We start from the raw sequence: 25,376 nt of genomic DNA, 5'->3' as shown, positions 1-25,376 counted from the left end.
CAGTGGGTGGAGCTGGGTCTTGTCCCTCTGGTGGGCAGGGCCATGTCAAGGGGAGTGTTTAGCCAGCAGCTGTGGGCTCAGGAATACTTTAGGCAGCCTGTCTGCTGATGGGGAGGGGTTGTATTCCCACCCAGTTGGTTGTTTGGCCTGAGGCATCCCAGCACTGGAGCCTATATAGGCTGTTGGGTGAGGCCAGGTCTTGGTGAGAAAATGGTGGCCTCCTGAAGGGCTCAAACCAATGAGTACTCCCCAGAATTACCGCCACCAGTGTCTTTGTCCCCGTAGTGAGCCACAGCTTCCCCACCCCACCTCCAAAGGAGACCCTCCAATACCAGCAGGTGGGTTAAGCCCAGGCTCCTGTGAGGTCACTGCTTTTTCCCCTGGGTCCTGGTGTGCACGAGACCTTGTGTTCACCCTCCAAGAGTGGAGTTTCTCTTTGCCCCAGTCTAACCCCGCTGGCCTTCAAAGCCAAATGCCCTGGGGGCTCCTCCTCCTGATGCCATATCCCCAGGCTGGGGAGCCTGATGCAAGGCTCGTAACTTTCACTTCTGTGGGAGAACTCTGAGATATAATTATTTTCCAGTTTGTGGGTCACCCACCCAGCAGGTATGGGATTTGATTTTATCACGATTGCACCCCTCCTATTATCTCATTGTGGCTTCTTCTTTGTTTTTGGATGTAGGATATCTTTTTGGTAAGTGCCAGTGTTTTTTTGTCGATAGCTGTTCAGCAGTTAGTTGTGAATTTGGTGTTTTCATGAGAAGAGGTGAGCTCACATCCCTCTTCTCCACCATCTTATCTCCATCCTCAAAACAGCCGTTGATATTTGGTGCATTATCTTAATTGAACAAGCCTCAGTTTCCTTGTATGAGAGGCTTGTCTTGGGCAGCTGCAAGATGAGTAGATCTCCGCACCCACCTGGCAGAATCTTGAGGTTTATATAGAGGCTTTAATGGGGCTAAGTCACATACACAGTCCAGATGGTCTCAACAACACCTTACTCTCTCAAGACTTCTTCCATGAAATTGCTTTGTTTTTTTAACCATAACTAACTGTCTTGCACACATTCTGGAGGCTTATAACTAAGATTCTAGATGCTGGCCTTGCTGGTGTTAGCCTGAGCTATATTTAAACTCCACCTCGTTTTCTTTTAAATTCCTTAGCCATAGCTTATTCTTACCTACCAAACAGTTAGGCCGATAGAATCTTCTAGAGTGGGTGCCAGCAGACTAGATATCACAGGCCCACTCCAGACACCACCATTTGGAATACAGTGCACACAGATATTTATGTATTGCCTGGGGCTGCTTTTGCACTTCAGCAACAAAGTTGAGTAGTTGGGACAGAGACTCTGTGGCCCACAAACTCTAAAATATTTATTATCTGGCCCTTTGCAGAAAAACTTGGCCAACCCCTGCTATAAAATAATATTAAGAGTTAGTGTCTGTTACCATAAGGTAGCAGATCAAAGTAAAATACAATGTTATTTCCAGATCACACAAAGTCCAGCCAGCCTGTGGTTTTTTTTTTTTTTTTTTGGGGGGGGCCATGCCCTGAGGCATGCGGGATCTTTGTTCCGGGATCTTTGTTCCTCAACCAGGGATGGAACCCGTGTCCCCTGCAGTGGAAGCTCGGAGTCTTAACCACTGGACCACCAGAGAAACCCCCAGTCTGTGTTCTTCATGTCTGCCAGGTCTCAACTCGTTACCATTGGCATTCATTCTTACTTCCCCACAGGTGGTAAATAAGTGATTTTATGTGCCACATATTTTACATGAGTTGCCTTCCTGTTTCATTGGTGGCCAGAGGGGTCGATGACTTACCTAAGCTCATAATGAGCCAGATTCAAGCTCCTGTCAGGTGCAGACCTGCGTTCTTACCCACCACAGTCTGTGTGTCTAAATTGAAAATGCTGGAAGGGCTTTCAGCAAGGACTAGGCTGCTAGTCCCCAGGCTGCTTTATAGTTGAGGGATCGCCCTGCCCCTGCAAAAAGTAAGCTCAAACCTTTCCTCCTAACCCCTTTCAGGATTAGCCTTACTTCTGTTTCTCCTCTCCTCTCCACTTCCACTATATTATTTTGTGCTTGCTGACTTGTGATGGAAATGCTCTTAATTAACTAAGTACTCTTGCTTTGTACTACAGACTTTCCCACTAGATGCCCTTCTGGTGACTTAATTGTTCCTTTTGTATCCCTTCCTGCCATTCTTCCCAGTTAATATTCTGAGTGAAGTACTCAATGGCTAATTGTAGTTAATGTGACATTGTTTTTTTTCTTTTTCTGTGCCCAGATATAGGTTTGACCCTCGTCTCATGTTCAACAATCATGGCAGTGTCAGGACTCGAAGGTTTTCAAAACATCTGTAGCACCTCTGCGGTTGGATCCCTTGCACGCCTCTTTCTGATGAAGTGATTGTAGTAGGTGTCTGTAGCTAGTCTTCAAGACCATGCCTGGAAGGGTTTCTGGACTGGCTTTAAGTCCTGTTTGAACAAGCAACCCAATCAGCTGACTTCCTTGTGCAATGTGTTAAACTGTGAACTCTGCCTTTGTGTCAGGAGTGGCTGTCCCTGGTCCCTTTATTCAACTGATGATGATACTCCTGAGGTCTTTGTTCTCACCAAACCCTTTCTGTCCTAGGGCCACAGTTCTTGATTATTCCCCATGTGGTCAAAGTCTAGATTTGTAAATCCATTCAGATAAATGGCAGTGCTTTAGGGGGCAAGAGTTTTGGTATATGCTTGACCTAAAATCAGAGGACCTGCATAGCATTCGCGATTGAACACTTCCCTATCAAAAATACTAATATCACATGGCCTGAAGAATAACCATCAGAGCTGAACCATCTGATTAAGAACAAATACCATTGTTTTTAGATCAGTAGAAATACACTGTTTATAATATCCATCACAATGGATCACAAATTCAAAACGCATCCATGAAGCTCTGTTCATTTTTTGGAAATTCTGGGCTGGTGCTACATTGAAATAGAACAGTAGCAAGCTTTTGGTAAAGGCTAATTCCAGGTTGTTACTGAAGGTGATGGACATCTACTTTCCAGGGGCTGCTAACCACATGGAGTGCCAGTGAACACCAGGGGTATCTGGGGAATGTCTCTTCTCTTGATACTTTCCTTTCTCGGATCTGAAATATAAAGTGGGTTAAGTATTTCAGCAGAGAAGAACTTCCAAGGGTTGGTGAAGGTTGTGTTTTCTGAGGGCCTTCTGTAGGTAGGGCTCTCTGGTTGACAGGTTGAAGGGCTATAAATCAGGGTGTAGTAAGTGCCTGTCCAGCAGGGAGCCTGGGTTCTAGTCCCATGAATGACCTTGTGAGACTCCCTCTGCATATTGCTGACATTCTGTTCATTTGTTAGAAGATGTAGGAATTCCTTAGAGTTGATGCAGAGTACCAACTACTTACCTTCTTCCCTTTCAGAAAACTTCTTGAGTTTTTGGAGGCTTGTGTAATTTGGGCCTAATTCACTATTCCTCTGTCGAAACCCAATCTTCTTGAGATTTCCTCACTGTTTAGAACACCTGCATTTCTGTCTCTTGGCTCGAAGACCAATCCCATTTCTTGTGTTTTCTTCACAAGAAGGTTAATTGGTGATGTGGCAGCAGGGGAGGAGGAGGAACTGTGGTTTATAACCTGTTCAACTCAGGCAGTAGTGATTTTAGCTTTATGTAAGGTCCTAGGTTGAGCTTTAAGCACTTTGTAAGACATGGCCATAAGTAACTTTTCTATCACAATTCCAGATAGCCATGTTGGGTTAACAGCCATTGGGTTTATTCCTTTACCTCATACAATCCCAGTAACTGTGGTGGTATTTAGAGGTGAAATGGGCAAGTGAAATGAATACCTCTGCTGTGACCATTTTAGGAAAAGAAATTCTAACAATTTTGTAACTAAAAGCAAACTACAACGTTGAGTATGGGTATTGGCTTTATTCTACACTTTTGAGTCTTAACATAAATCAGTCAGCTTCCACATTAATGGAAGTTGACCATGGTTATTCCTGAATAAAGAGAAACCAACTCTTACCAGGTCTTGTACTGTGATGTCATATTATTCAGTTTTATGATGCTGATTCCTGAAAGCAGATGATGTCATAAGAGTGGCACAAATCAGCTGCTGATAGTATTCCTGTCCCACTGCTCTTACATTCATCAGACTTTTGTTTGGGGGATGGGCAGGGCAGGGAATGCAGTGAAGCCCTTTTTTTGTACCCCTAATTTTTGAATGGCCTCTAATTTGACTTTTTCTCTTAGACTGGTTGCATTCTGGATCTACACTAAAAATCATCTTTCATAAAGAGTCCTGTTTCTAGACTAGCAGACCAGAAAATGCACTGGAATTTTTCAGAATGATATATACAAGGGCCCCACTGCAAGAGGCTTGCCTTGTTTCTCTCTTAATTGTACTGATTTGAATTTTGATTATTTTCCCTTTTAAGAAGACCAGGTCCGTATGTATTGGTAATAGAAAACTGTAACCATTAGGAACGAACAGAGGTCTTGGGGAAGAATAGAGATTTTGCCTTATAAGATTTCCTATTACAAAGCTCTCCCTCAAGTAAAATAACATTCCCTACAACTAAAAAGTAGGGAATGCCTTTTGAGTATCTTTGAATTTGACCAATGGTGCTGTTGCAAACTACATTTTAATTGACAACAGTAGGGTTTTTGTACAAAATAGTAATGATAGCCATGGAAGGTTATATTTTTGTGTCTAAGGACTAGTGTTTTAATGAAAGAAGATAAATTGTCCTAGGATCCTTATTAAGAGAAAGCAAAGGGTATTTAAACTGATCCACCAGTGGAACTAGGTGGGAATATTTGAGTCTTGTTTCACCACCGCTTAGGTCCACCTGAATTTGTGAATTCATGTGTTTGCATCATCTGTTCTTAGAAGTTATTCTGCCCTGGCTCTGTGTCATTTCAGTCATTTGACTAAGAAAGTGCCCTTTGAAGGACCCTGTTCACTGCTGCACTTTTCAATGAATTAAAATTTATTTCTGTTCTAGTGGGAATGTGTCCTTTGTTTTAGTCCACAAGTAGTAATTTTGACAAAATGTTCTTTGCTGTATACTGTTTAATGTTTTAATCACTCACCTAGTACTGGAGATGGGCTGTCTCGCATTGGGTACCATACTCCCTACCTGGAAACCTCGTTCGTGTATATGTGTGGTCCCTGCTGCCCCGTATCCCTGAATGAGCACCATGTAGAAAATCCTTCCTGATAAATCTTTATGCATTTACAGTTTGGAGAGGAAAAAAAAAAAACTTACCTTGACCAGCTTTAAATTAGATAAACTAAGCTCACCGTCAGAGGTGCCTTGCCTTGATGTTCAGTCAGGGGATCCATTGCCCTAAATGAGAAGTAAGTCCTACTGGAGTTGACAAACTTTTTCTTAAAGGGATAGTTAATATTTTAGGTTTGCAGGCTATGTCTCTATCACAGCTACTTAACTCTGCTGCTTCAGTACAAAAGTAGCCATAGACGACACAAATGAATATGCATGGCTATGTTCCAACAAAACTTTACCAAAAAAACCCCATAATTTGCCAACCCCAGACCTAGTAGGTTGCCTCTTATAAGAAAAACAAGCTGTTAGAAGATACCCATAAAGTTTCCAGACTACTATAAGAAAAACAAGTAATTGAGTTTATCACAGTATCAAGCCACCAAGGAAGAGGAGAACATTTACTCAGACTCAAGGTGAGGGTAGGTACAGACTCTACGAAACCCACTTTTCTAATTTGTAGCCCCCCTACTCCCACTGAGACTGTACCCTGCCCTGTAGAACCAAACACTACAAACTTAGTATTTGTTTCACCTTCTTTCTCTACCTGCCGTGGGTTTAAAGGGCTCGTCACGTGTGTACCTTGAAGTCTGTAGCAGCAAGAGCAGAGAACCTAAAGGCCCCAAACTGAACGCACTGTGCAGAGACCTCTACCGATGGCCTAGGAATTACTGTATGAGATTTGCATGTGGGACATGGGAGCCGGCTTCAGGAGTACCACAGAGTAGTTGACAGTTCCAAATCTTAGTGTTTGAGAGGAAGCTTTCATAACCACCTTCTGCTGGTGAGGCCTGAGATCTCATATATCCTCACAACCTGCCCCTCTGACTGATGCTGATAGGTCCTCAAAGGGCAGAGAAATACATAGAATGGTTGTAATTAGTATTTATTGTGATAAAAATGGCTCTGCCAACAAGCTGCTTTCCTCAGTTTATCCAAGCTCACAAAGCTCATTAGTCAAAGAGTCAAGATTTCAAAGATGTGGCTTTGAAGACATCTGTCTATTAAACTCTGCTCTCCTCTGATGTAAGAAAGATTTTACCCTCCCTCACGTCTGAGTCAGTGCCTACTCTGCCTGGACGTGGGCTGGGTTATGAAAGGAAATTACTCTCTTCCTGACCCCCAGGACATTACTGTGTAGATTGAAAACTCATCCCTGCTATCTGTAGTTACAGGGAAAACACAGTTTCAGAGATTGAAAACTCATCCCTGCTATCTGTAGTTACAGGGAAAACACAGTTTCAGACTAAGGGGAGTTGACACCACCATTCAAGTGGCTTCTTGTGCTCCACAGCATGACTTTCGAAAACAAAGTGAAAACAGCTCCTCTGACAAACCCTTAACTAGACTCACCAAGAATAAAAGGGGCTCAATTAAGTAAAATCAGAAGTGAAAGGGGAGACATTACAACTGTACCACAGATATACAAAGGATCATAAGAGAGTACTATGAACAACTAATTATATGCCAACAAATTGGATAACCCAGAAGAAATAGATAAATTCCTAGAAACATAAAGCCTTCTAGGACTGAATCATGAAGAAATAGAAAATGTGAATAGTCTGATCACTAGTAAGGAGATTGAATGTAATCAACAAGCCTCCCAATAAACAAAGAGTCCAGGACCAGGTAGCTTCACTGGTGAATTCTGCCAAGCATTCAAAATGGAACTAATACCAATCCTCAAACTCTTCCAAAAACGGGAGAGGAAGGAACACTTCCAAACTTATTTTATGAGGCCAGCGTTACTCTCATACCAAAACCAGACAAGGACACCATAAGAAAAGAAAATTACAGGTCAATATCCCTGATAGAGGCAAAAATCCTCTAACAAGATATTAGCAAACTGAATTCAACAATACATTAAAAGGCTCATACACCATGATCAAGTGGAATTTAGTACAAGGATGCAAGAGTGGTTCAACATCCACAAATCAATGTGCTATATACCACATTAACAAAATGAAGGATAAAAAACATGATCATCTCAACAGATGCAGAAAAAGCATTTAACAAAACTCAACGTTCATGATAAAAACTCATACAGAGTGCATACAGAGGAAACATACCTCAACATAAAAGTCATAGATGACAAGTCCACAGCTAACAATAAAAAGCTGAAAGCCTCTCCTCTAAGATGAGGAACAAGACGAAGATGCCCACTGTCACACTTTTATTCAACATAGTAGTGGATAGCTGATTCACTTTGTTATAAAGCAGAAACTAACACACCATTGTAAAGCAATTATACTCCAATAAAGTAAAAAAAAATTTTTTTAATTTTAAATTTTTTTAATTTAAAGAAATTTAATTTTTTTAAAAATAATAAAAGACAAAGACAAGGATGTGAAGAAAAGGGAACCCTTGTGCACTGTTGGTGGGAATGTATATTGATATAGGCACTATGGAAAACAGTATGGAGGTTCCTCAAAAAATTAAAAACAGAACTACCATATGATCCAGTAATCCCACTTCTGGGTATTTAACTGAAAAAAACAAAACAAAAAAAAACACTGATTTGAAATCCCACGTTCATTGCAGCATTATTTATAATAGCCAAGATATGGAAACAGGTAACCTAAGTATCCTGTCCATCAAAGGATGCATGGATAAAGAAGATGTATATATATATATATATATATACATACAATAGAATACTATTCTGCCATTAAAAAAGAATGAAAAAAAAAATGAATGAAATCTTGCCAGTTGTGACAATATGGATAGACCTTGAGGGCATTATGTTAAGTGAAATAAGTCAGAGAAACACACATACTTTATTATCTCATTTTTTAAACATTTTTATTGGAGTATAATTGCTTTACAATGGTGTGTTAGTTTCTGCTGTATAACAAAGTGAATCAGCTATATCTAGACATATATCCCTATATCCCCTCCCTCTGTGTCTCCCTCCCACCCTCCCTATCCCACCCCTCTAGGTGGTCAGAAAGCACTGAGCTGATCTCCCTTATTATCTCACTTATATGTGGAGTTTAAAAAAAAACAACTACAACAAGACAAAAACAAAGCTCATAGATATGGAGAACAGATAGATGGTTGCCAGAGGTGGGGGTGGGAAGTGGGAGAAATAGGTGAAGGGGGTCCAAAGGCACAAACTTCCAGTTATAAAACAAGCCATGGGGATGTCATGTACACCGTAGTGACTATACTTAATAATACTGAATTGCATATTTGAAATTTGCTAGGAGTACACGTTAAACATCCTCATCACAAGAAAAAAAAAATTTGTAACTATGTATGGCAATGTATGACTAATATAATGACCAAACCTGGTTTTACCTAGAGAAACTGGCGCAAACCTTTTGCCAAAACCTATCCAATTGTAGGTACCTGGGACAGGGCAAAGCTGTCCAGTGGTAGAGGCTCGACTTGTCTCCAAAGGGGGAATAAAAAAGTCTTACATACATTATCTACTTGAAGAGTATAAGCAAACGCTAGTTTGCAACTATAATTACTAAAACCAAGTAGAAGCTGCTTTGTTGGAATGGTTGCTAAACTGTTGGTCTCAGCACATGCTGGAAAATATTTTAACGGACTCTCTCAGCTGGCAGACCCCAGACACAAATCCAAGTCTTCCCTCCAGTGGTTCTCCATAACCCACAAAGGCTGGTGCAGCGGGGAGAGCACAGCACAGGGGTGGAGCTGCTCTTTCAGCAGTTGCTACAGGCCAAGATTCTGGCCTGCTTTCTGAGGCACCTGTTGTCCAAGATCATCAGACGCTACTCCCTTGCCTCATCCTAATGCTAGGAAAGCAGCTCAGAAATGCGACTGATTCTGTTCTTGCTTAAGTCCCTAAGAAAGTGGCTGCCGTGTGTCCCTTTCTTCCCCAATCCTCCCGCTTTTCCCAGCTCCTCCCAGATCAGGTGAGGAGCAGATTTATTAGGCCTGACATCAACATGACATCTTGGATTCTTCCAGCGGTCTGGAATGAGTGACCACTAACTGAGTCATCTATCAGGCAGCCTTCAGCCTGGGACTGCACTTTTATGGATGCTCCCATAAAAAATGAAGCCCAGGGCGCCGAGTCTAGTCCTCTCCTCTGTACAGCAGGGGAAAACAAAAACTGGGGGCCTCGGTCATCCTGCCCCCTTCCTCTTCCTGTAATGCCACTTAAGGCCCTAGTTAAGGGTTCAGCCAGGGGTGAACACTGACTTCACGAGAAGAGGCAGGAAGCTGTAGCTCAGGGTCTGCCTGTAGAGCAGCCCCATCCCTTCTCAAAGCTGCCCAAGTAGCTGTTTCCGGACACTGTGAAATGTTTAGTCCCACAGATGTTATGCCCTGCAGCTCAGAGAGATACAGAAAGAGCTGAAGATATGCTCCAGTCCCCACAGAGATTCCTATCCGGAGTGAGAATTCACATGCATGACAACACTGAGCAGAAACAAAGGCCAAGGCCCCCAGACAGCACCTACGTGTGACCCTCTGGTCTGAATCGCTCAGCACCTGGCAGTAACATGACAGCACGGGCAGCCCTAGTCCCAGCTGCTCTGAGCATTTTGGGTCTAACTTGTAAGAGAAGACAGACAACACTCTGCCACTGTATTTATGGGGAGGACAAGGAAAGGCACTGAATGAAGATTTCTTGGTCTACTAATTGCCCTAGAATCTTTTGTTTTGCCTTCCCTGAACACGAGTCTCAAAAACAAAAACCAAGAAAGGACTTCCCTGGTGGCGCAGGGGTTAAGAATCTGCCTGCCAATGCAGGGGACACGGGTTCGAGCCCTGGTCCGGGAAGATCCCACATGCCGCGGAGCAACTAAGCCCGTGTGCCGTAACTACTGAGCCTGAGCTCTAGACCCCAAGAGCCACAACTAGTGAGCCTGAGTGCCACAACTACTGAAGCCCGTGCACCTAAAAAGCCTGTGTTCCACGACAAGAGAAGCCGCCACAATAAGAAGCCCGCGCACCACAACAAAGAGTAGCCCCCGCTCAGTGCAACAAGAGAAAGCCCGCGTGCAGCAACGAAGACCCAACGCAGCCCAAGATAAATTAATTAATTAATTTTAAAAAAGAATAGAAAATATTTGTTTGAAAAAATGTCCCTCCTGGAAATTACATCCTAGGTGTTGCTTCTTAGATGAATTTTAGTGTCAACATGATATGTAAACATCTTGGCCCAGTAGTAAAGCAGCCATACCACTATAGGAAGAAGAACTTGGAGAATAATACCACCTTACACTATGTCAGGCTTCGCGGTGTACAGAGTACCTTGACCTTCATCATCTTATTCAGTCCTCACATGAGCCCTGTGAGGAAAGCAAACACATGATACCCTCCCACTTTACAGGGGAAAAAAAGTTGAGCTTGATCCAGAGCAATTGCCATTGTAAATTTTAACTTGCCCTTGCCAAAGATGAACTCTTAACCTGTGGAGAATTATTTAGACCTATATAAGTTCCTTTCTTGTAACAGGAAAAACAGCTAGAGTGACGCCCATATAACAGGCTGCCAAAAAAAGGCCTGAGAAACCAGTGGCCATTGTGTAGAAAATGTTCATGTAAATCATGAATTCTGCCAGGTAACTCCTGCTCATCCTTAAAATCTTAGCTCTAAGTCACTCCCTCAAGGAAGCCTTCTCTAACTGCCTAAGTAGTAGACTCTCATAGCACTCTGTACTTCAGCTTTGTGACACTTACCGGTTTGCATTACTCATAGTCTGGTTTCCGTGAAGACAGGACCATGATGTTCCTTCTCAGCATAATCTACCCAGTACCTGACATCCTTGGGTAATTTATACATACTTGTTGAATTAAAGAAGTTAAAACACTTGGTATTCTACTCAAGTTTCTTTTTATGCAAGGAACAGAACAAACTAATATAAGTGACAGGAAAAAAAAAAAAAGAAAGGAAAAGGATGGTTGTAAGAATACAGCTATCACAGAACCCAACAGTAAACAGATACACTCATTCCTCAAATATGATTACAATTTGTTCTAAGCTGTTGGGGGCGGGGCGGGGGGGGACGGGGAGAGGGCGGGAGGGGAATGGGGGGGAGGAAGAAAGGAAGGAAGGAAACAATCATAATTCACATTTTAATAAGCATAAACCCTACTGTATTTCCAATAATATGAAAGTAGGCTTACATATTAAGTTAGAGTATTATTGATCATATGCATTAAAGTTACATACTGTAAATAACTAAATTTCTGAGGGAACCAAAAAGTTGATAGTACCAAGCGACATCAGCACCTGTCATTTGGCAAACTTTTCAAAACTAGGCCAAATTAGGAATGTATACAACTCACCTTTTTTTTTTTTTTTGCACAAAATAACACCGATTTTTAAGGAAACTTACTTCAATGCAAGGACCTTAAATACAAACATATCAAGTATATCTGTAGAATCTGTAGTGATGGCAACTGTCCTGTTCCTGAGGTGGTAATTTGCATCTTCTCTTTCTTGCCTGGTCTGTATGGTTAGAGGATTATCAACTCTGTTGATCTCTTAAGAACCCACTTTTGGTTTCATTGATTTTGTTTCTGTTTTCTATTTCATTTATTACCACTCTTTATTACTTCCTTTCTTCTGCTTACTTTGGGTTTGCTTTTCTTTTTCTTGTATCTTTTTTTTTTTTTTTTTTTTTTTTTTGCGGTACGCGGGCCTCTCACCGTTGTGGCCTCTCCCGTTGCGGAGCACAGGCTCCTGACGCACAGGCCCAGCGGCCATGGCTCACTGGCCCAGCCGCTCCGCGGCACGCGGGATCCTCCCGAACCAGGGCACGAACCCGTGTCCCCTGCATCGGCAGGCGGACTCCCAACCACTGCACCACCAGGGAAGCCCTTTTTCTGGTATCTTTAAGTGGAGGCTGAGGTCATCCATTTGAGCCTTTTCGTCTTTTCTAATAGGCATTTAGTACTGGGTTGGCCAAAAAGTGCCTTTGGTTTTTAAGTAAAAATAAAAGACGCATTTTTAATTCTCACCAATAACTTTTTTGGACAATGTATTCACTGTTTTGTTCCACTAGTTTCTGCCATTTTTCAGGCAATTTCATAATTCTATCTTCCCAAAACTTTTCATCTTTTTGAGCAAACAACTGTTCCAGGTGCCTTTTACAATCTTGCAGGGAATTGAAATTTTTTCCATTAAGAGAATTTTGTAAAGACCAAAATAAATGGAAATCCAAAGGTGCAATGTCTGGTGAATATGGTGGATGAATCAGAACTTGCCAGCCAAACTAACAGTTTTTGCCTGGTCATCAAAGAAACATGCAGCTTTGTGTTATCCTGATGGAAGATTTTGTGTTTTCTATCGACTAATTCTGGACGCTTTTTGTCAAGTGCTGCTTTCAGTTGGTCTAACTGGGAGCAGCATTGTTGGAATTAATTGATTGGTTTTCTGGAAGGAGCTCATAATAGAGGACTCCCTTCCAATCCCACCATATACACAACATCACCTTCTTTGGATGAAGACCAGCCTTTGGTGTGGTTAGTGGTGGTTCATTTCACCTACCCCATGATCTCTTCCGTTCCACATTATCGTACAGTATCCACTTTACATCACCGGGACCTTCCTGGTTGCGCAGTGGTTAGGAATCCGCCTGCCAATGCAGGGGACACGGGTTCAAGCCCTGGTCCGGGAAGATCCCACATGCCACGGAGCAACTGAGCCCGTGCACCACAGCTACTGAGCCTGTGCTCTAGAGTCCGCAAGCCACAACTACTGAAGCCCACGCACCTGGAGCCCGTGCTCCAGAACAAGAGAAGCCACCACGGTGAGAGGCCCACGCACTGCAACGATGAGTAGCCCCTGCTTGCCGCAACTTAGAGAAAGCCTACATGCAGCAACGAGCAAATATAAATAATAAATAAATTTTTAAAAAACGGAACATTTTCATTACGTTTCAGTAGAGAATTGCATGCGAAAATACAGTCAAGAAGATTTATCTTCACTTATGTAGAACCCAAACATCAAAGTGATTAACATAACCAAGCTGGTGCAAATGATTTTCGACTCTTGATTTGGATATTTTGAGTATGTCAGCTGTCTCGTGTAACGTTGACTGTTCTCAATTAGTGTCTCGATTTGATTGCTATCAACTGGTCTACCCGACTGTGGACCATCATCCAGTGAGAAATCTCCAGCACGAAACTTCACAAACCACTTTTGACAGGTTCGATCACTCACAGCACCTTCTCCATACACGGCACCAATCTTTTTTTGCATTTCGGCCACGTTTTTAACTTTCTTGAAATAATAAAGCATAATGTGCCGAAAATGTTGCTTTTTTTATTTCCACCTTCAATAGTAACACATTTTTGACCGGAGACGTATTACAGCCACAGGCGTTAGTTTCTGCAAAAATCCCCCAGTCAATAATGTGTTAAAATGGCTACACAAAAACTCACCAATTTTGATGTCTTTTTTTAAATGCACACTGATATGACAGCTGTCACATACAATCTAACAAAATTCTTTTGAATGAAGTTAAAGGCAACTAAGTGCTACGAGAGCCATCTTACGGAAAAAAAGGAACGAAACTTTTGGCCAACCCAATACTATAAATTTCCCTCTATTTGTACTCTGGATCCCATCGTAGAAATGGGCACACGAGTACAGAGCTCACGTAAACAAAGATACTTCCTTCCTGAGGGAAGAGGGTATGATTAGGCATCCGACAGCTAACAAATATCAAGTAGGTTCTGAATCTACTCTTTCCATCTCCCAGGGGCCACACGGCCTTCTCCTCTCTGCTCTATTCTCCTGCTTTCTCTGCAGTCCTTCTCTGCCCCTGAAACAAGGCCCAATGGTGGGTTCAGTTCCCTGGTTTATAAGTACCCATCACAGACTAACTACAATTCCTTTGTTTCTTTGTTTGTTTGTTTGTGGTACGAGGGCCTCTCACTGTTGTGGCCCCTCCCGTTGCGGAGCACAGGCTCCGGACGCGCAGGCCCAGCGGCCATGGCTCACGGGCCCAGCCGCTCCGCGGCATGTGGGATCTTCCCGGACCGGGGCACGAACCCGTGTCCTCTGCATCAGCAGGCGGACTCTCAACCACTGCGCCACCAGGGAAGCCCTCCTTTAAAATTTTAAGAAAGTTTAACTCATCAACAGCCTTGTATCCGAGGTCTAACTAAGATCCAATTAGCCATGGTCAGGGCACAGGGTCAAGCTATGTATAGAATTATCCTTTCCAGTGCTAAATGAGGCAGCTCAGGGAGCCTCTCTGCAGGCTAGCCATTACTCTCAGTATGGAAGTAATTTGTTTAAAAAGAGAGAGAGAGGTACAACTGTGCACATGGATATATCCTTTCAGTCTCTGAAATACTCTGGAGAGCTCTAAGATTTACAGTTAGTAGTTGAAAAAACACGGGGTGCTTATTAAAGTAGCAGATTCTCAGGGCCTAGTATTAGCTTTGGCGTGGGGCAAGATTTTTAAATCCTCCTTTTAAAAATCAGCACCTCCAGTAGTTCTGGAGGTGGTCCATAAAGAGACAGAGTAATAACTTCATTTTTGTCTTGAAATCTCTTCCAACAGATCTTAAAACACTGCCCTTTCCCAACTATTAGCTTCATAACAACTTTTTCCCCAAGACCTACTGCGCCTCTGCTTGGATCGCCTTACTTGCAAAAGAACAAAAATTTAAAAATCAAGCTGGGGGTGGAAGGTGACACAGGGGACAGGAACATCATTCCGGCCTCACCCACACCCTACACACTAGCTCGTTACCTTCCTTGAAGCACACGCCCTTCCCCAGCACACACAACTCCTGCAGCAAGTTTATCTAGAAGAAAGGCAATGAGGCTTGGGCTTTTCTGAAGGCTGATAGCCAGGTTCCTCGATTTCTAAGGCTGCGGTGTATTCTCAGATAAGCATCTTTTATTGATAAGGCATTCAGTGACATGCTTGATTTTACCTAAAAGTCATTGACTTGGAACATCTTCCTTGAGAGATCACACATGCAAGAAAAAACATGTGAAATGTTTGCCATTCTAAAAAGAACCTGAAGACACCATTTGTAGTTTTGAATAAAAGAGTTGAATTTAAGCTATCGCCTCCCGCCCACAGAGTAATAATTCAAGGATTCTAACTTTTGGCAAGACACCTCAGTGTGCTGCTCCAGAATTACTAGAACTTTAGCAAATTTTATCACACTTGAAAATCAGAAAGCCCTCTCGAGCAGAGCCCCCTAGAATCCCACTTCAGACAAAAGGAACTGCACAGGGTTTAATTAATCTCCTGTGTCCACACAGGGTGGCTAACTTGAAGGGAGGGTGCACACACCAGGCAAACAACCAGATCTGTGCCACTAGAGACAGAGGCAGGTTCAAGCTTCCTTGTTTAGAAAAATCAATACCAACTCTCCTGGTTAAAGGAACTCCCTCCCTGGGAATTCCCTGGTGGTCCAGTGGTTAGGACTCTGCGCTTTCACCACTGAGGACAAGCCAGGCAGTGCAGCCAAAAAAAAAAAAAAAAAAAAAAGGAACTCTCTCCCAAACACAAAGCCAAAACCCAACTTCTCTTGAAACGTACAAAGAATCCTGATGTTTTGTTTGTGTGCAAACATTTTCAAATGCCAATACTCACCTTTCTCAGAAAGGAGAAAAGAGGAGCTTTTGGAGTTCAGCTGCCACCAAGTGAGTCACAAGTGACTCTGGAAACTAAGATGAAAAGGTCTGTCCTCTACCTGGTCATTCTCACCTTACAGAATTAAAGGGAAAGATCTGTCAAAAAACCAAAATGAAACCAAAATCACCAGCCCCCCAAAAAACCAAAAACCAACAAAACTTAAAAAACCCAGGGGTGGGATGGATTGGGAGACTGAGATCGACATATATACACTACTATGTATAAAATAGATAACTAATGAGAACAGACTGTTAGCACAGGGAACTCTCCTCAATGCTCTGTTGTGACCTAAATGGGAAGGACATCCAAGGAAGAGGTGATACATGTATACATGTGGCTGATTCACTTTGCTGTACAGCAGAAACTAGCAGAAACTAACACAACATTGTAAAGCAACTATACTCCAATTAAAAAACTAACCCTGCAGATGGAGTTAATACATCTTACCTCACAGTTATTTAACCTGCCCACTGCTTTCCACCACCAACCCCCCCACCCCATTTCTCCCCCCATCCTTATACAAAGCTGCTTTCTTAATTTAGCACTTAATTAAGCAAGTAGTGATTCACACGAGACAGGTGTATACTTTCAAGACTTTGAATACTTAGTTTCCCATGTTTCTTTGGAGAGGACCACCCTTGATGAGGGAGTAAAACTCCAGCGTTTTTAAGTATTTGGTGGCTCCTGGGAACTGTGACTTCTCCCTGAAGCTATTATTCTGGTGGTTCCAGGGAATTATTTTACTAATTACAGTGAGAACATGGGGTTTGGTGACCTGCTCTGTCCGTTTCTTGCACACAACAGAACCTGTAAACAAAAGCACAGGTAGGCGTCTCCTTCTACCTAACTTAGTATCATCACTTCAATGGAATGCTAAATGAACAGCAACAACAAAATGATGATAGAGCGCTCTGACAAGCCACAAACCCCAGCTGTGCCTAAAGAGGCCTGCTTTCAGGTGAACTGCCCATTCGAGGCATCCTAATGGGCCCTTCACAGGTAGTTTTACTGAAAAACTCGGTAGAGCGTATAGGAAAAGCCGGTGGACAGGCAGGGCAGCTCTGCCACTCACTCCCAGAGGGGCCGCGGGCAAGTTGCTGGACCTCAATGCGTTTGTTTCCTCATCTGTAAAATGGGCATGTTGACAATACCTATCTCATGGGAGAGAAAATGAGTTAATACATATTAAAGCTTTTCAGAATAATGCCTGGCACATGGTCTACACTGTGTTTGAACTTGCTATTATAGTACAGAAGGTCCCAACTTAATGATGGTTTGACTTACAGTTTTTCGACTTTACGATGATGTGAAAGTGATACGCATTCAGTAGAAAACGTACTTGGATCTTTTTTTTTTTTTTTTTTTTTACTTTTGGCTGCGTTGGGTCCTCGTTGCTGCGCGTGGGCTTTTCTCTAGTTGCGGCGAGTGAGGGCTACTCTTCATTGCAGTGTGTGGGCTTCTCATTGGGTGGCTTCTCTTGTTGTAGAGCACGGGCTCTAGGCGTGCAGGCTTCAGTAGTTGTGGCACTCGGGCTCAGCAGTTGTGGCTCACGGGCTCTAGAGCGCAGGCTCAGTAGTTGTGGCACACAGGCTTAGTTGCTCCACGGCATGTAGGATCTTCCCGGACCAGGGCTCGAACCTGTGTCCCCTACATTGGCAGGCGGATTCTTAACCACTGTGCCACCAGGGAAGCCCCTGTACTTGGATTTTGAATTGTGATCTTTTCTCGGGCTAGTGATATTTTTTGTTTACGAGGGTAAACAACCAATATACTTAGAACCATTCTGTACTCAGAGAACCATCCTGTTTTTCACTTTCAGGACAGTATTCAGTATATTACATGAGATATTCTAATAAAATAGGCTTTGTGTCAGATGATTTTGCCCAACTGTAGGCTAATGTATGTGTTCTGGGCAGGTTTAAGGTAAGCTAGGCAGAACGATGACTTTCGGTAGGTTAGGTGGATGGAATGCACTTTTGACTTTACGATATTTCCAACTTACAATGGGTTTATTAGAACATAACCCCACTGTAGATTAATGAAGACCTGTATAGAGGCTCTCCCCCTTCTTTCAAAAACACAAAACTCGTAATCAGGATCACCTGACAGAGTCCCAAAACAGTGTACAATTCTTGAGAACTAATTTTGCAACATAAGAATATTCATTTAAACTATTATCAACAGGTAACAAGTTCCTAGGGCAGGAAGCTAACTCCCTTTAAGGGATAAAAATTCCAAAACACTCCCACTGCACCTTGGGTAGTAACCCAGGCCAAACTTCCAAACGAGATTCTTCTGCATATTCTGGTGAAAAAGATCTATATTGAGCCATCATTTCTATCATAGTATTTTCACTTACAAAGCAGCTATGGTACTTGAAATGTTTTCCTCCTTACCGATTCACCAGTGCCTCTAGGGGGCAGTGCAGTAGTCAGAACACTTGCACCTTCTGGGGGCAGTGCAGTAGTAAAAACAAACACTTGCACCTGCTTCACCAGTGCCTCTAGGGGGCAGTGCAGTAGTCAGAACACTTGCCTCCAGCAGGCTTGGAAGCCTAAGAGGAGAAGCAGTTGTGCATCCATCCCATGTGAGACAGTCACACTGACCCCAAAAAAGATACTTTAATGTTAAAAGTGGTCTATTTTAAGGGTAGGAGGCTTCTGGGCAGGAATGGGTGGTGAAGGAAGAGGCTAAGAGACAATGTTCTATTTTGGTAGTGGTCACAGGGCAGCCACTTTATAATAATTTCTAACCTATTCACATGCTTTATAAACTTGTAAATATATGTATATTTCACAAAACAACTGTTTTAGGAATGTGTTGTATGGGCAGACACTCACCTCTGGTTATTCTCCCCAGAGGACAAGGCAAAGGAAAAAATGACATTTGGGAGAACAAATGTGTCCCATTCAAACCTAGTGAAAGGTGTCATATTCCAGCCCGTGTCCCCAAGTATCTGCAAAAGCAGCTCCTCCCATCCCTGTGACCTTCTTTTATCTGGCATATAACCATAAATAAAAACACACAAGCATCAACTAACAACTTCAACTTTTAATAATGGAAACGATTTGCCATACCAGAAACAATTTTAGGGAAGAAAACTCTTCCCCATAAAAATAAACTCATCAAAATTATAAATATTATAATTTTTTTACTTCTGCGATTTAAAATGCTCCCCTGCAATACTACCGCTTCATTTAACCTCGTTCCTGTACCATCACATATTGAAGAGAAAACAGTATTACAGCAAAGCTTAGATAGTTTAATTTAACATAAGAATTTGTACAATGATTTTTAAAAATCTTTGGCCGCAGTGGCCTTTTACACATTAAAAATGCTGCTGCAGTCACCAGTGTTTGGGAGAGACCGTCGGTCTTCAAGAACTATGAACCGACAGAAATTCAACACAGTAAGTTTTCCAAATTGCAACTTGTAGTGCACATGACAATGAGCAAGGTCCTGGATAATACAGACGAGGATGCCTAATTTAGACAATCTACTTCAAGTAAAAAAAAAAAAAATTTCACAGATACCCATCAGCTACTACTTTAAGGTTCTAACAGTGTCTTCATCTGAGAAACAAAGGCTTCATAAAATATGAACTTACTGGGATGGGTAATTAAAAGACCAGGTGGTCGATAACAGTATACTCACACCCAAGCCATCATCTGAATAGTAAAACCAGTATGAAAATCATGAAGGCGTTCCCTGAACAGTGAAGGTAAAAGCGCTGGATGACAATGTCACTAAAACCTCACTGATGCACTAAAAAGAACTTACATGCAAAATTTAACAAGATGTGCCATACATATTTTATAGCTATTTCTACTTTTTTTTTCTTTCCAACTTTCCTTAAAAAGCTTAGGAAGATATGATTGTCTCAGTACGTGTGTGGCACAGTAGAAGCGACACAGCAAGACGGGTGTTCTCTGAAAAGTCAGAAGAGCCACCAAGAAGAGAACAGAAATGCAATAAAAAAAAAAAAGGCACAGTTCACTTAAGAGGCAAAGAACTGAAGCACCTTGGAATTTCAAAAAGAATCCATTAGGTGTCACCAAAGTGTTAACAATTCCTTGGGAATTTATAAACGAACAATATCTAGACTAAAAATAGACTGGCACAGTACACCTTTCCTGTTGTTTTCAGATTAACTGCTGCGTAAAATGAGGTTATTAACCTACTTTAAGGAAGGCTCTTATTGCACATGCATTTCTTTGGTTTGCAGGAACATGCACTTCTGTTAAAATGTTTCCATAAAGAACCCCCCCTCCTGCGTGGTCCGCTGGGGGTGGACACTGCCCGCCGCCTTACAGCCAGGTCACCCTTTGGAACTGAGGGTCTGACTGTCCTGGGTCTTTAATCCATACCCCTGTTCTACATTATGTAAGATCGCACTTCTATTGAGAAGACAAAGGGAGAAGGGAAAGCAGGGAGGAGAGGGAAGGAGGAAGAAGGGAGGGAAAGACAAAAGGGAAACCGAGGGAGAGGGGGAGGGGCTGTCACAAGCACACTGGGAGCCCCTCACCTGACAAATCCCCCGGGCGCTAACAGTCAGGGCAAGTGCCTCCTCCCCAAACTCCTTTTCCACTTTGAAAAGGACCTCGGGGGAGAACTGTCACTTCACAGGAGTCACAGCACATGCTCACTGCCCCATCGGCCCAGAGAAGCTGCACCAATCCGACCTCCGGGAAGGATGGCAGAATGGGCGCTGGTCCACCGAGAGGGCAGCTCCGTCCCCCTGTTTGAAAGATCCACCTGCCTTCTCTGGTCAGCTGCAGTTAGTCCCTCCTTCTGGTCCAGCTCCTACTTTCTTTGGTTCTGCTCCCACATTGTACTCACTCACATTGTCAAGCAATAGGACAATGCATTTCACGTCTCTAAACTGAAACTTTCAACTCGTCTACAAGCAAATTCACCTTCTCCTCTACCATCCACTTGCCCAAAACACCTCCCGTCAGGGCTCCCCACTTCCACCCCACCTTGTTCCACACTTGCCCTTTACTTTCTTTGTCAGACTCCTCCAACATCCTTCACCAATTCCTCAGAGTTCCTAGCTTCCTGTGCCCTTCAATTCACATGGATCGTTTCCTGTGACATTTCAAAGAAAAAACAAGTAACAGACAGGTAGTTTCAACATAAGACAAGTATTCAGATAGATTCCTCGTTAAGCTTTTAAAAAATCATTTGCACAACCTTAAGCTTAACATCATCATCACATACTTAAAATAACTAAAACAAAATAAGAGAAAAGGGGGAAAAAAACCCAGAGTCCATGCTTCAAAACACTCTAGAATGCTCCAGATGAGACTACAGGTTCACAGCTTGCCTAGAGGTAACACCGCAGTGCCTTAACAGAACAAGCTTGCAGAATCCCTTACAGAGGATGCCCAAGGTGCAGGATGCTGCGTGACCGGTTTGGGGAACTAGATCTAGAGATTTTTAAAGGGGAAAGGCCCTAGCATCACGGGGCAAGAAAACCGCCCTCCGACAAGAGACACACTGGCTGCTGGTTTGCACGCAGGTCCCGCACTGTCCCCAAGGGGCAGGGAGCCCCACGCTTTACCCGGGTTTCCAGGCCGCACTGAGGGCTTCTTCCAGCTTGTGTCTGTAGGCCGCATAGCGCTCCTTCAGGTTCTGTAGCTGCTCATCTTCTTCCTTATCCAAGATCCGCAAGAAATTCTGTAGCTCTGGCAGGCTGAAGGCTTCCCACTGGGAGAGAACACAAATATGAAAAAACGCCAGGTGTTTAATTCAGCATCACGACTTAGGAATGCGGACGCGAGCACAGGGAGGTGTGGCTGCCCTCCCCTCCCGACGCGCACTGCCCAGCACTGCCCGGCCCTCTCAGAAGTCCTGGTGGACAAGAGCTGAGCCTCCCGACCAGACCTCCACGCCCTCCACTCCCTGCTCAGCTCACTCCCATCGTCCTCTGCCCCCCACCTCCCAGCTTCCTCCAACAGGGCTCTAAGACCAAAGTCCTCCTTATCCCTAAGTCCATTAGACACTCTGACCCCCAGAGGCATGAGAGAGAACTCCTCACTTCCTCCACCTTCCCTCTACGGGGAGCCCTCACTGTCACTGCCTTCCTTCCCATCAATCTCACCACCTCCTAGGCAGCTCTCCCTAGGGCTGTCCACTGCCATCTTCTCCTCCATCCCTGGGACAGCCTCCCAGCTCCACCGAACAGCCAGCCCGAATATGAATACTCTCTGTAAAATGCCAATCTAAGCATGACCCTCCCCTGCTTGGAATCATTCAATGGCTTCCCTTGGTTGTTTCTGCTAAGTCTGAAAGACCCTCCCCTCTCCAGCCCCATCTCTCTCGCTGTGCCCCTCACTCATTACCTGACATGGCTTTGCACATGCTCTCCCTTCCTCCACTTCGCCTGGCGAACTCCTTCTCAACCTTCAAGTCCCAGCTTAAATGCCACTTTCTCTAAGAAGCCTGCCATGATTTCCTCCCCTTCTCTCCCAGCCAGGATTAAGTCTATTAGAGGCTCTCACTGAGCTCTGGTAGCCTTGAACACAACCTGATCACAAAAGATCTAAAAATTATTATAATTATTTGCTTAGTATCTCTCTCGCCTACACTGCAGCTATTGTACTTCTCACTATTTGGGCTTTGTCTTTGGCCTTTGAGTTTCTGAGTTCTCTTTCTCTAATAGCAGCTGGTACTTAGCAGGCACAAAATAAATGTTTGTCGGGTTTTTCTTTAAAATTTTTTTAAATTTAAGCAGTACGTATCAAGAAGGGTATATGGCTTCACCTGGGAGGGTTTTTTTTAAATTTTTCAACCTACACGTCCTCCCCGCCCAAAAGGAGGCCCTGGGTCCTGGGCTGAGAATCACTGTCTCGGCCAGGAGCAATTTCTGATGGGGGATTCCCAGGGGTATGAGGTAGGGAAAAGACGAGATAACCTAATACAGGTGCAGAGAGAGGAGACAGAATAAAACCAGCAAGTGGGCCAACGACAGAAGGCTCTCAGAGATTGAGTGTGAGCTGGTTACTAAAGAAAATGAGAAGTGAAGCAGAAGAGCAAACCTTTCTACATTAGAATATTCTGTTAATTTAAAACTTAGCATCTTATTTTTCACATAAATTCTTCAAAGTAAAGACATTATAAAATATCATCTCCCTCCCACTCCCTGACAGCTATGGAAAGTGTCTTCCCTCAATTCAGTTAACCTTGAAAACCTGAGAAACAGAACACAATACAGAGGTCAGAACAGCAGTCCGGATCATTAGAACACAATGTAAAGTGAATTTCAAAACTAAGCCAAAATAATTCCCTCCCAGACAATGTAGCTCCAACTGCACTAAACTATGTGCGACACTTAGAAACCGGCACCAAGAAAGATAAGACGCTGACAAGACTATGCTGGTGCATCTGGCTTGGGCTTGCAGAGGGAAGGCTGCTATGTGCCCAACTCAGAAGCCAAATTTTAGACTTCTGCACCCAGCTTCCTCCCCAAAATGAGAGTGGATTTTAAAAATTTCAAAACATGAGAATCGAAAGAAGCTTCCAAAATGTCCAAAATCATTGTCTTCCTAAAACTTCCTAGTTAAGTTCCAATTTACACTGACACATAAACATACTCTTTACTAAGCCTGTTTACATACATTTCTAATTTGCGACTCAAAACCAACTTTTCAAGTCTTTAGTCCCACTTTACAGATTTTAAAACTGAGGACTGAAAAGATTAGAACATTTATCCAAGGTCGTGCTCCTAATCTGACAAGAGGAACAGTAGGAGGCAGAGTCTTGGTTTCCTAACTTTTAACCTAGAAACTCTATTCTCACTGCATTACAAAATGTTCTACACGGACAATTCATGCCATTTCCGATTCCAGACAAAAGGTTGAGACCCAGAGCTTGAGAGATTTCCTCAAGTGACACTTGATCTAGAAGGACAGTCTGAAGTGCTTTTTCCTTCAACTGAGTTGACCTAAATACAATCCTCCCTGAAGAGAAAATGGCAAATGATGCACGTAGAAACATAACTTCTTAATCATCTGGGCAAAGAGGAATGAAAGATTCTAGAAAGTTAAATGTCTTTTGTAGTAAAGAGATGGCGTTTCCTTTTACTTCCCTTTAGAGCGAAGGAGCCTGGGGGCTTTGGTTAGCAGCAAACATATGGAGAGTGTCGACTTTCAAAGCTCAGCTGGATTAGAGTAATTTGGAGGTAGAGGGGTGAAAATGACTCTCTGGGTGGAGATCAAGTTAAAAAAATTTATTTCCTCCCACCTCTGAAAATCACAGACCAACATAATGAATGTTATAAAAGAATTACATTGTAGGCTAACTTTGGGTTCATTTCTGACAACTCAACACACAGGAAGGCACCCTCCCTCCACAGGACAACCTCTCCTCCCATGACAGGCAGACAGACACACAGACGGACACACAGGCACACACATTCCCTCTCCCCTCTGCTGCCCCCATCCCGTCCTCCTCTGCTGCCCCCATCCCGTCCTCCTCTGCAATGGTAAAGTCACTAGAGCACAGCAATAAGACAGGGCCAGCTGGTCTGCAGAGTCCAAAGCAAGAAGGAACAATCACTTACCTCTCCAAATTCATGTTCACGAAGAACAAAACTGAGTGTGTCTGTCCTGGGCCCTGCTACCAAACGCAGAAAGAGTGGATGTTCCCGGTCTGAGAGCTTGCAGGCGTAGACTGGTGAGGAACAAGCGCCATGTCACAGACAGAGCACGACATCATTCCCCAGACCAGCACCCCTCACCACCCTGCCCCCAGACCAAGGCAACAGTGTTACTACCCTGGCTACCAAGGCACCATCCTCCTCATCTTGTTACCAATAAATAGCCCACAGTGGAATGAATTCCATACTATTTCCATTCTATCTGCATAATAGAAACTGTGCCTTGATTAAAAAGGAAACCATTCTCAAGAATGAATTTAAATGAGTATGGCTCCTCAAATGGGCTTATGATTAATTCTGCTCCTCCTTTTAGAAAGCAAAATAAACTTTAAAAAAGGATCTGCAAACCCCTTTAAAAACAATAAAAAAAATACCATCCCAAGAACATGAAATCAGAACTTTAGAAGCAAATCTCTCTACAGATTACTTTAGAATTAGCAACCGCAAACGAAGCAGTCCATCCAAACACAAGCTCTGGTGGGTAATATATCAGCAAGATGCTATCACTGTCAGATTATGCAGCTGAAGTCCAGGTGGGCAGGCAAAGAAGCTGGCAGGACAAAATGCCATAAATTGACCTGTATTATTTCAGTACTTCCGGATACAACTGCATTCCATGTGCTGATTTCCCTGTAGATGTAAACTTCCCCCCACTGCTGAGCCTGTGTCCTCTGGAGGTCAGGAACCTTACCCTATTCATCTCTGTATTCTGCAGGCCCAGCCCATAATACGGTTTGAAGAAACATGAGCATACTCAGCATCTAGCTGGGTTTCATCCCCAGGCAACCAAAGGATTTTCCCATCATGCCAAGGTGAGTTTATTTTCTGCTC

General features: G+C 43.3%; 2 protein-coding genes across 2 annotated transcripts in view; one reads left to right on the top strand and one right to left on the bottom strand.

Moving 5' to 3' along the window:
* The window catches only part of GNS (glucosamine (N-acetyl)-6-sulfatase), a gene marked incomplete at its 5' end in the record, with an annotated part of 49,560 nt that extends 47,044 nt beyond the window's left edge, over positions 1–2,516 (top strand). Inside the window, one exon of the mRNA XM_079715540.1 lies at positions 2,290–2,516. Coding sequence (XP_079571666.1) covers positions 2,290–2,365 — 76 coding nt within the window. The 3' untranslated portion in view covers positions 2,366–2,516. The remainder of the gene's footprint in view (positions 1–2,289) is intronic.
* Positions 2,517–21,445: 18,929 nt separating this feature from the next.
* The window catches only part of RASSF3 (Ras association domain family member 3), a gene marked incomplete at its 3' end in the record, with an annotated part of 73,657 nt that continues 69,726 nt past the window's right edge, over positions 21,446–25,376 (bottom strand). Inside the window, exons 4-5 of the mRNA XM_079715542.1 lie at positions 24,450–24,559; positions 21,446–21,595 (exon numbers count right to left, since the gene is read on the bottom strand). Of these exons, the coding sequence (XP_079571668.1) occupies positions 21,446–21,595; positions 24,450–24,559 (260 nt within the window). The remainder of the gene's footprint in view (positions 21,596–24,449; positions 24,560–25,376) is intronic.

Source organism: Hyperoodon ampullatus (genome assembly GCF_949752795.1).
Source record: "Hyperoodon ampullatus genome assembly, chromosome: 11".
Classification (NCBI taxonomy): Eukaryota; Metazoa; Chordata; class Mammalia; order Artiodactyla; family Ziphiidae; genus Hyperoodon; species Hyperoodon ampullatus.
The sequence above is the reverse complement of the archived record's forward strand: the minus strand, read 5'-3'. Positions and strand labels throughout refer to the sequence as shown.